At 43.5% G+C, this 11,132-nt stretch overlaps 1 protein-coding gene across 1 annotated transcript; it reads right to left on the bottom strand.

Moving 5' to 3' along the window:
- Nucleotides 1-7,969: 7,969 nt before the first annotated feature.
- klf13 (Kruppel like factor 13) lies at nucleotides 7,970-10,407 on the bottom strand. Its single transcript, XM_079684417.1, has 2 exons — nucleotides 9,554-10,407; nucleotides 7,970-8,880 (listed from the first exon to the last, which is right to left on the bottom strand). Exons 1-2 carry the CDS (start codon nucleotides 10,029-10,031, stop codon nucleotides 8,876-8,878), a joined length of 483 nt encoding a protein of 160 aa, XP_079540543.1. The 5' UTR covers nucleotides 10,032-10,407; the 3' UTR covers nucleotides 7,970-8,875.
- Between the last annotated feature and the right edge of the window lie 725 nt (nucleotides 10,408-11,132).

Here is an 11,132-nt window from a genome sequence, read left to right as displayed (position 1 = left end):
CACTCTTATAGCGAAGGGCGGCCCTCCATACTCTTTGAATGGTATGGTTATTTCATGAAAATAATAACGTTTAATCAACATGTGCACGTCTATACCAAGGATTTGAGGTATGAAAAGGAATAGACCTAGATGCATGAATGTTTTTAGGTGGCATGACAAATGAGTACATAATCACAGGCCTGCCAAAATCTTTCTTTGTTCTGCGGTTTCCCTCAGGGCCACAATGAAAACAGTGCTGTTCAGCATCAAACACTCATATGCTACCTGATGCCAGTGAGTCTCAAAAACAAGAACTTGGTGCACTAGTCTCTGTCCCTCCCCCCTATACTGCATGGTTACAAAACATGCAGACAGACAGAGCAAGTCTAGACAGCCCAGTCTGTGTTTCTGCCTCTGACGCCTCACCTCAGCTCCAGACAAACTAAGTCGGCCCTGCCCACTACAGTTCCTGCGTGCTTAGTGTATGTAAAATCTGTAACTGACATATAGACATTTGCATAAACACACCACACATATCCTTGTCTCCTTTTTCCCAGAACATCTATGTGGTTCACACTCTGCTGCAAGAGTAAACACAAATAAACCATCTGCCCTGCGTGACTTATAATAAAAAAGAAAAGAAGAGCTTTGGTTGTTTTACACTACGCACACATCCTGAAATGAACCCTGGATAAAAGGAGGTGGTTTATCTTTTCACTCATCTTGTTGAAGGGACTCATGATAGTCTGATTTCATGCCTTATTAGCAAGGGAAGCAGAATGAGCTGTCACCTGGCATTGCAAAATGAGTTATTGACAAAAAAGTAGAGCTTAGCTGCTTAAGGCTCAATAACCAGTGTAACAGATCCAACTACATTAATATTTAACAGGACACCAGAGAGGCAGGCTGAGATATCCAGTCTTACTGCCCTGATACAGTAATGCATTCATAGTGGAAGCATCAGGTATCCAACAGCAACTCACCGAGACGCATCAAATTATTTAGAGCTCAGTGACTTCTTAGAAAATGATAATTAACACACAAGCTGCCCATTTTCACCTCCTAAACTGCTTTTGGCATTTAGGTCAACAATATGAATATGCATCAAAAATCCTACTGCTTTAATGTCAGCCTTCAAAGGTTCACTTACATAACAGAAAAAAACATGCAATGCCCCAATTAATTGTGATTCTTTCATAACATGAGGATGGGGATTTCAATGAGAGGAGTGTAAACCAATTTACTGGTAACAATGAGGAGGTTTAGGGAACAGACGGCTTAATTATGAATGAAAAGTATAGGGGTTATTAGCCTCTGAGCTTGGAGGATGGCACTGTGAGATATTTCAGGAGACTGCAGCTATAACTCAGCATCTCTGCTGCGAGCTACTCTCCTTGCCCTGCTCCTATTCCCATCTAGTTACAGTGTTGTCACAGCAGGGCATTGTGGCAATCGGGATGCTAGGCCCACCAGTTGGTTATCCCATCTTTTGGCAGCGTCCACATCCAGGGTGTGGTTTGAGTTTCTCAGAATGTGTCAGTTGTAGAGGGCGAAGGGGGGTAACGGGGGAAGCTTTTTCCGAACACAGTGACCCAGTTACGCGCAAAGTGAGTTACATCATGCACGCAAACTGTATTCCTACTGAGTACGAGTGTCCCCCCCCTCCAAGGCGATGCGATTATGTCACAGGTACTCTTGTTATACAACTGTTCTCTCTGAGGCCACTGGGTCAGTAAATAAACAGCTCATCTCTGCTTCTTTTCCACCATACGTCTCTCATTCATATCTAGGAATCTTTGGCTCCTCGTTTTCTGCAGAATTGGTTAACAGAAAATGGAATCAGGGTTTGTGTCCCTGGTGTAAGGGATGCTGTGTGCAAGGGCAAGATCAAATCTCTTTTTGACGTGAGCAGCGGCACAGAAACTCAACTCGGTCACCTGCTCCAACAACAGCTACCAGCATTTTAAACGAGAGTAGATAACATTCCTGGTGTCTCCTCAGGCATGAGTCAAACTCATACAGTGTACAGTTGAAACATTAGTGTAAGCCTGCCATATCAGAGCAAGAGCAAATAGCTCTGCAGAGTGAGAATAGGAAAAAACACCGTTCATGTGGATACATCAGAGATCACCTTGAGGTTGAGATCGCTCTGCCTGCACAGTGAGAACAGGAAATGTCTTTTACTGGGTTCATAACGAAAACAAGGGTCACACTAAGCCTTCAAGGACTTTTACAAGCAAACAGCTCGAGTAGGGAAAGTATAACTAAGTCAGACTGTGGATCACAGCTCATTAGAGTTGGAGCAGCTACCTCACTACAGCGCTGGCTTAGTGGCACAGTCAGCTTGGCAGCATGAAATAAGAGGGATACCACAAACTCCAGTGGCAGGGCTCAGCACAATCCTGTAATTTGTTTGCATATTTACAACAGACTATGACCTGTAACCAACCAGGAGCCAGCAGACAACCATCCATGGGATTTTGGGTAATACTAAAATGACTGCTGAGTGCCTCATTCGGCTAAACCACTGGAGTAGAGAGGGTTAACCCAACCGTACGCAGCCTATCCCTCTACACCACACATCACGTGCCAAGATGATCTGAACACTAACATTTGTGTGCAGAACAAAGAATATACATTAAAAGCTTCTGCAGCTCCTTTTTTCATTGTTCACACACAGCAGTATATGCAGGCTCTGATACTTGCAAAAATAACAACAAAGGCTTACAAAGTTATGTGGTCTGTCCCAAGAAGAAAAACAACAGCACTGCTTGATCTGAAACATATCTGAGATCAGAACTGTTTACGTGGCTGCTCTTCTATGACAAATTAACTAGGTGGGAGAACAAAACAACTCAGTGAAAACTTGTTTTCTGAGAAACTCCATTCAGCGTTTGTTGCAAACAAGAATAAGTTGTCTCTGCCGCAGCAATAAAGAGCCGTGGGTGGGTCAGTTGCTGGTGATGAGGACCGTCTTGTTGGAAAGAAAGCTCAGAAAACAGGGAGAATTTGATCTATTATCATTTTTTGTGTTTTTGAGAGGGACCTTGCTTGCCGTTGAATAGGATGCATCCCCTTGTGGGCCTATAGCTGTCAGGTTGTGAACAATAGAAGCAGGCTCGCTCTCAGCAGGAGGGGCACTCCTGAAATGCATTTCAATCAGACAGGCTGTGCAAACTAACCGTAACTCACTCCCCTTGGTTATTGACATTCACCCCAGAGACGTGCAGTGGGGTCGAGTGTGACCCTCTGATTCCTGCACACACTTAGCCATACATTACTTCATTCTCTTAACTCTTGAAGGGAAGGGTGGCTGGCCAGCATTGACCAGCTCATCACATTTGCCTCAATTAGTTAGAGTGGGCACTTTCTTTCAGCCTTGAGTGCATGCTAAAACAACCTGCAACCTTGATGTGTTGCAGGCAGTCTCCTTATCTTACGCTGGTTAACATAGGACAAGCAAACAGCAGCGGCAATACATGGGTGTTCGCAGGTGGGAGCAGGGACTCCTCACAGCCAGCTCATTCCACTGAAGGAGTCTGACACCATATCTCAAATGTGATAGATATCCTCACTAGCCAGCACTAAACAAAGAGCCAGAGCCCTGCTAGATTGTGAGAGGCCTCACCACAAGAGCAGATAAAGGCTGGAGATAGTGCCAGCTGTCCCATTTTATACCTGATACTCTGACGGGGAGTGGGAGAGAAATATTTTCATGTCTCACAGAAGAGATGATTATACCCTCGTTCCCCGGAGACTCCACAAAATACTCCTCATTACGTGCTGAGGGCCACACCCCTGTGTGTCGTGGTCTGCCACAGTCTGATTTATCACGTAGAGAAAGGAGACACACCTTACAAACCATGGGGAACATAAGAAGCCCAGCCAGAGACATAACACATTGACATTAGCTTAACTCTCTCATCAAGCTGAGCTGAACAACACACAGAGGAAACAGTCAGAGATGAACCCTCAGAAGGGACCCTGTGAGCGCAGAGCTAACAGGGGTGTGCTCTGCTGCAGAGGTCACATCCCTTCTAACGTTAATCAGATTAGCTAGAGATGCAGCTGAATAAATGACCTACATCGATGGAGGGCATTGAAAGTGAATATCCCGGTATCTCACCCCACCCCCACCCCCACCCTGCCACACTGTATATTCTCCATCTTTGTACAGCAGATCCCTGCCTTGCATGCGAGATGCGGTTGGTGGTTTCTGAGCAGGAGAATTGCAAAAGATCAGTGTTCCACAGGTCTGTATCCCTCTCTTCCTGCCGCTGGTAAATCAACACCACACCACAAGCCGTGACCGGGGCTCGGCCTCGCAACACAAGGCGCTTCAGCACCTATTTTGCTTTGCAGGTTGGAGAATGGTGGGAGGGGCTGATGGGGGATAGACAGAGCAGCTTTTATAGAACTACTCCAGAGCTGACTAAAGAATACATGAGCCCTGTGGGCCACTGAAAGCAACACAGCCAGGGAACCGCCTGACAGGGGCCTTTCAGTGTTAGAAGTATCTACAATGCATGCTTGGTTGCTTAATCACAGTTAAATCAGATTTACATTCCAGCATTCACGAGGAACTATCCCACTGTGAGCCCTTACATGTCCATATAGGATAGCATGTGGGCAGCATGTGCACCAGCACATGCCTCAGAGAAGTCTTTCATGGAGCAGGAACCGGCACCAGAGGATTATAACAGGCAAGATGGTGGCTCCACTTAGGTTTTATTTACATCCTGTGGATTAAGTTGATTTAATTAATACCTTGTTTCCAAGGAATACATACTGTACTGGTACAAATATCCTTCACAAGTCAACCAGATTTCACTCAAAATGAAAAAATCTCACCATCAAGCAGAAGAAGTGCATCAGTCAATTTATAACAAGTCTACAACTGTCCTTTTTATAAGGGTATGTATAATTGTGCTTCCATCTAAATGATAACGTCTGCATGCTCATATGCTTCCAATGACAATGTTAAAATATGGTGTTAAGCAGTAACCACTTAAGACACTTACTAAATAGCTTAGTATAAGATGCTAATTATCAAACAAAGCACAAAATAAAGGTCAGGTTGATGAGAAATGCATCAGTTTTGCAGTGCAGGTCTTAAACCAAAGCACTGGACAAATTCTAGTTTTGACTCATTTATAGCACTAGATGATAAATAAGGGGATCACCAAAGTAACTACATTGATCCAGAGGGGAATGTATCAAAGTTCTGTAATGTATTTCCATGGCCATCAATTAGTTGTTGGGACATTTCAGTCAAAACCACCAATGTCAACTTCATAGTGAAATAGAAAATAGGAAAATCAGGGGAAACCAAAGTCATAAACACTTATAATATAGGAACATGAATGTCTGTATAATATTGTCAGGGGATCACTTAAGTCAGAGATATTAATCCTTTGTGTATTATGAATGTACACATTTCAATATCTAAAGTTGAGATATTTCAGTCCGGCCCACAGCATGGGTTACCCGAGTCATGGGGACTGGTGGAAACTGTGAGCATCTCCCAAACAAGGAGTCAGCTTTACAACTGGGTGGGATGTTGGAAATCCTGCGGTGTGGCAGGTAGACACACTGACCTCTTGTGTCCCAGTAGAGTTTTTACCCATCGCTGTGCCAAGGTCAGGCTCAAGCAAGAGCAGGAAAACCCCAATCTCCACCCTGCTACCTCATCACTGCCACCAGCCACACAGGAACACTGTGCAGCAGTGTAGCCAAATATAAAACCACTGGCAAAGATTCAGTGTATATAATCATAAACTCCTGCTTATTTTTTCCATGTGGAATTTCGGATAATTTCACGTTTAAAAAAGTGTCATTGACCACAGTTATTTGGCTTAAAATAGAAAGCACGCATGAATAACTGGGTCTACATGGCAGTGGAAATGTTCTGCCAGGTGGTACCACTTGTTTTTTAGGACAGACGGAAGAGGGATTTACGGCCATCTCGCAATATATGAGCGACCCCCAGCAGAACAGAAAAGAGGTCCAGACAAAACGTCAAACCAACTGTAAAATATGTCATTAGGGTCTTTGTCTTTGTGAAGTATCGACCCCGATCGTCCCGGTAATTCAAATAGTTTTTCGAATAGGTCCCGGACACTGACAAGATGGCCTTTTGTGAGGCCCAGCTGTGGGGGGCATATAGGGCCAGGGCTGTTCTTTCTGAAGAAGACATGGCTTGTAATGAGCTTGTCAGAGGCCACCCTTCTTTAGAGATGGCAGTCTGCATTACACAACCACAGCAGAGTAATGAGGCTTCACAGAGAACACCATGTACTTCTTCTTCATTACAAGACCCCTCTTGGAAAAGTGGGTCTTCATCGTTAGGGTCAGTTATGCTTCTTAAGACAATGAGACGACAAAACATGTATAAAAAGAAACCAGCTGGTGCTGAGGAAAGTCCTAAGAAAGCATTTTAATTTATGCAACCTTTATCGTTTCATTTAAAACTGAGTAATTATGTTATACATGACTGCATTTTCCATACTGCAGAACAAGTATATGTGTTGGAGAAAAGCCCCACCTCACACAAAAGGAGATCAGACAAAAGCGGTCTGGTAACCTTAGACCCCTTAACTGTGTAGGATTCCTCGCCATCAAACTCAACGCAGCATAATGATGCTTTAAATGCAGCGTGTTCCCTAATGTCTGCTGCATCCTGGTGACCCTCCTAAACTGAAAGACATCTGGCTTTGAGAACAAATCTTAAAGGAAACCATCTTTACTTGTGCACCGTAAATCAATGACATTGTATTATCTTTAAATAGATAGTTCCCAGTTACTTGGGATAATCAACAGGCCTTTAATATAATGAAAAATGTACACATAAGGGGTCTGTGATTTGTCTCAAGTACATTGTTTTCCTTAAAAACCCATTGCTTTTGAATTTGAATTTTTCAAATGTACATTGCTTTATTACGTCAAGAACTGCAAACAGGAAATATATCATCAGGAGACCCAAATGAAGATGAAACTATCTTCTTGGCTAAGGTAGTTTTTAATTTAGGAGAACTTGCACTTGAACATTTTTGAGTAGTTTGCTAAAATGTATATGCAATCCGCTGGTACTGAATCTGAATTTAACAAAACATAGTTTCTTAAAAGCTATGGCCACCAAACATCATGACAAACATCATAACCTAAAATAAAGCAACATTCTTGCATGGCTTAAAATAAGATCGAAGACATTACTAGTAGGTGAAGTTCATTTAGGCTACTAACAGAATAGATTTTCCTACGAAATACAATGTAGGCTAGCTCAGATTTCAGTTCCTCTTACACTCAAATAATTAATCTCACACACTTATTGCAAACGCTGAGATTACAGAGGTCAAGTGAGGCTGGCTTACGCCTGTTTCTTTGTTTAGAGTCTGCAGCAGTGTTTCCCCCTTCACTTAGATAGCGATGTTTGTCTGGGACTGACTGGGCTGGAATCTATTCTCTCCTGACTCTGCTAGTAGGGGCTGAAGGGAAGCACACTGCGAGAGTCTGGCTCTATGAAAGCACTGCAAGGTTGGCCGAGGCAGCCTGGTTGAACTCAGATGACCCACATTATGGGACTATCCAATCGAATAAGCAGAAAGAGCCATTATTACCAGAATTCATGTGACACTGACCAATCAAGAAGCCTGACGCGGGAGCATATCCAAACAGAGAGGCGGGCGAAAGGAAACGCTTAATAGGCAAAGAGACAAGGGCAGGGCTTATGGGGAGCAAAAAAACCTGCACAAAAAACACATGGTCAGGGCTGGGTGGGGGGGGGGGGGGGGGGGGGGGGCGAGCACAGGGAGCACTGCTGCAAGTTTGGCTGAGACCAGGCAGCTGAAGTGAGATGACTCACGTTCTGTGAATATCCAATCAAATAAGCAGAAATTGTGCTCATTATCAGAAATGATAGTGTAAAAACCAATCAGAACCAAACACAGGACTGCATCCCAAAAAAAAGAAAATGCTCAAAATAAAAAGAGGCAATAGAAGGGCTGATAGACTGTAACTGCACACGAAGACAAAGGCATTGCATTTCCTCAAGGAAGCCAATAAGGTTGATCCTGGAGCATTATTGGCGTACTTTATTTACATACATAAGTCAAATCAGTGTGTTACCCCTGATTTTCCCAAATACTGATAGACACAACTGCACCAAGATGAAGCAGATGAACAAACGGTTGTGTAATTCTTAATAATAATTAATCTAACAGGATTTGAATACAACAAAACCAGCAGGAATATCCAACGTATTCAATGAAATTTACCATATAACAGGCCTATGGTGTGTACTTTCAGTTATAGTTTAATCACATATGGCACCCATATGAAAATCTAGTGATAAAAGGACACAAACCAATCAGAAAGCCAGACAGGGGAGTGTATCCTGATACAAAGGCAGGCGGAGAGAAAGAATAGACAATGAGACAAGAATGTTCCCCTGTAAGCATGGGTCACACATTTTAATACTGAGACAAATGAGGGGTGAATCGTGCAGAAAAAGGGGGGTGGGTTGCTCAATGTGTATTTTCTTGCATAGATTTATTTGAAATTAGAATGTTCCATTACTCAAATATGGGTCAAGCTCACACCAGGCTTTTCTTAAGTGTTTCTGGGCTGTCAGGATGATGTGTGTGTGTATGTATGTGTGTGAAGCATGGAGGATAGCGATGGGGAGAGGGAGTGAGAGCTGCAGTCTACAGAGGGGAGGAGAGGCTCCTCAGTCGAGGCTCAGCTAGCTGAGTCTGTTGCTGGCCAGATCAGCTGGCAGTCTGTCTAGCGGGGGTGTGGCACATCACAACAAAGGGGCTTTGGGCAGACAGGCGACCGCACGGCACATATCAACCCCCTCAATTTGAGTCGATCTACATCTTTCACCCCTCTCAGTAGCCTATCCTGAGGAATGCAAAGCACATATGGAGGTATGGTCCATCAAGAGAGTCAGGCGTAGCCTAGGCCTACTGCTGATCTGGAGCGCGTTTGATAGCCCTTCTCTCGATTGATCTGGAAAACTTTTTGCATGCTTATTCTGTGATGTGCGCATTGCATGGTTTTATTTTACCTGTCGCCAACGTTTACTTGAATGCGCGCAGAAGGGAAGTGGAAACCCGATCTGTGTGATTTTGTTCTGCATAGTGCACTGCAGTTTCGCTTTGTGCCCGCTGTCCAATGCAGGGGGAAAGAGAGGAAAGCAGTGACAAAGCTCCGAGGCTTGAGTGGGAGTGGCACTATTTTTTGACTCCCTCCCTCCCTCACCCGAAATTAAAAGGACATTTCGCAAAGTTCACACAACTTAAAGGAACAATGCTAAATATGTAACTATGCACCAATTCTGACTTTAAATACTGCGTGTGTCAAACATTCCAATTTTGGTGGACTCGTGATTTTTTTGTACATATGACTCGAGGAAACCTAGCAGTCAATCAACTCAAATACAGCTTTCATTGTAATAGAAACCACCCTTCTTATCAGTATTCTCAGTTTGAATAATCCATTCTCATAAAAGGCATGGGAACTACAGTCATAGTCATATTCATAGCATCAAACATTTGCATCCAATGAAACTGACCTGTATGTGTCCTTAGGTGGGCTTTGAGGTGGGATGATTTGCCATAAACTTTTTCACAACCTGAATAGTGGCATTTGTGCTTTTTCTGAGGTGATTCTTGCTCAGTTCGACCTCGCGATCTTTTGCCTCTTTGTTTGAGCGAAGGATCGGAGATGGTGGTAGGTGTGGCAGAGATTCCATCATCTATGAGGTTCGGCATGCTCTCATCTTTTATTTTTGCCTGGTCGGCAACATTGTTGGGAGTCTGCTGGTTAAAATCCGCCAGAATCCGCGCCACCACAAAAAGAGAGGAGTTGTCTTTCACCAAAGGTTCTTTCATTTCCTCTCCGTTCCTGGAGGAGGACGGGGTTTCTGGTTTAATCTCCCTATTCCCTTTTGGAGCGTGAACAATTGCACGACTGGACATTGAAACAAGGCACTCTGCTGCAAAGTGATCCATTTTGTCTTTGAAACAGCCCCCTCTGCTTCTTAATGACATTCAAAAAATAAAAAAATGATTCCGTGAGAAAAACAACTTGTTCCGTGGTTCCCTTTGTGTGGTGGTGGTGGAGAGGAGGAGGAGGTGGAGGAGGAGGAGGTCGTTCTCATCAGAGAGAACTGACTTTATGATCTTACCCGGCTTTCCAATATCATCAACATCCTGCGAGAGAAACGCCTCGGACAAAATGCAGGCAAGCCCACTCGGAGCAAAAGAGAGATAACCCCAGAATATTTGTTTAGTGCAACAACAGCGGTGACAGGACCTGTACAAAGTTGGAAGTGTTAACTCCCATCGCGGCTTCACACACTCTCCAGCATAGCGAGTGTCTCCTGAGCGCCAGTCCTTCCTGCTGCTTGTATCCATGCTGGGGGCGTGTCGGCCGGCAGCGCTCGGCAGCTCCGTCAGAGGAGAAGCTCATTCATTGGGTGCAGCGTGTCCCCAAATGCACCGAACAACACGAGTTACTTGGAAGTTTCACCACAGGTTGCCTCCATGCATTCAGATGATGTATCTCTCAAGCGACATAGTTATGCACTGCAGAGACCTTTAGGAAGAGCACATGCATTATTCTAGGACTGGAGTATTCTGCAGCATCATCTCCACGCCTGCATTCATGTACAGATGTTTTGCCTTATTTGACCCCCAAAAGATATATATGTGCATACTGTTGGTTATGGATGCAACTAATTATTCATTTGTCATTATTCTGCAAGTCAGGCAATTCATTGTGACACACTTTATTTTTATTTCTGAAGATTTTTTTTTTTTAATGTATAGGCTACTGTATTTTGTCCAAAAGTTCACGGTATTTATTTTTCAATTATTTAAAACACAGAAGGGCAAACAAATCCTTTGTCATTTTAGCTTGCAAATCTTAAGAAATAATTGCAATTAGGAATCTATATTCAGAATTGCTGCAGATTAATTGTCTGCTACTTGATTAGTCATCATTTTTTTAGGTCAAGCAAAAGCAAGTTTGGCTTTTTTTAAAGTATTAGTTGATGCAAGAAGATATAAACTGTGTTGAAATATTACATTAGAACATTTCCTCTTTATACCCTGAATGTGCAACACTTTTGACTTTAACCAACCTGTTGA

This window comes from Notothenia rossii (genome assembly GCF_949606895.1).
Source record: "Notothenia rossii genome assembly, chromosome: 5".
NCBI lineage: Eukaryota > Metazoa > Chordata > Actinopteri > Perciformes > Nototheniidae > Notothenia > Notothenia rossii.
This window is presented reverse-complemented; position numbering and strand designations above follow the sequence as displayed.

Excerpts from the sequence above, each read along its gene's own strand:
- klf13 (XM_079684417.1), bottom strand. The coding sequence starts at position 10,031 with ATGTCATTAAGAAGCAGAGGGGGCTGTTTCAAAGACAAAATGGATCAC.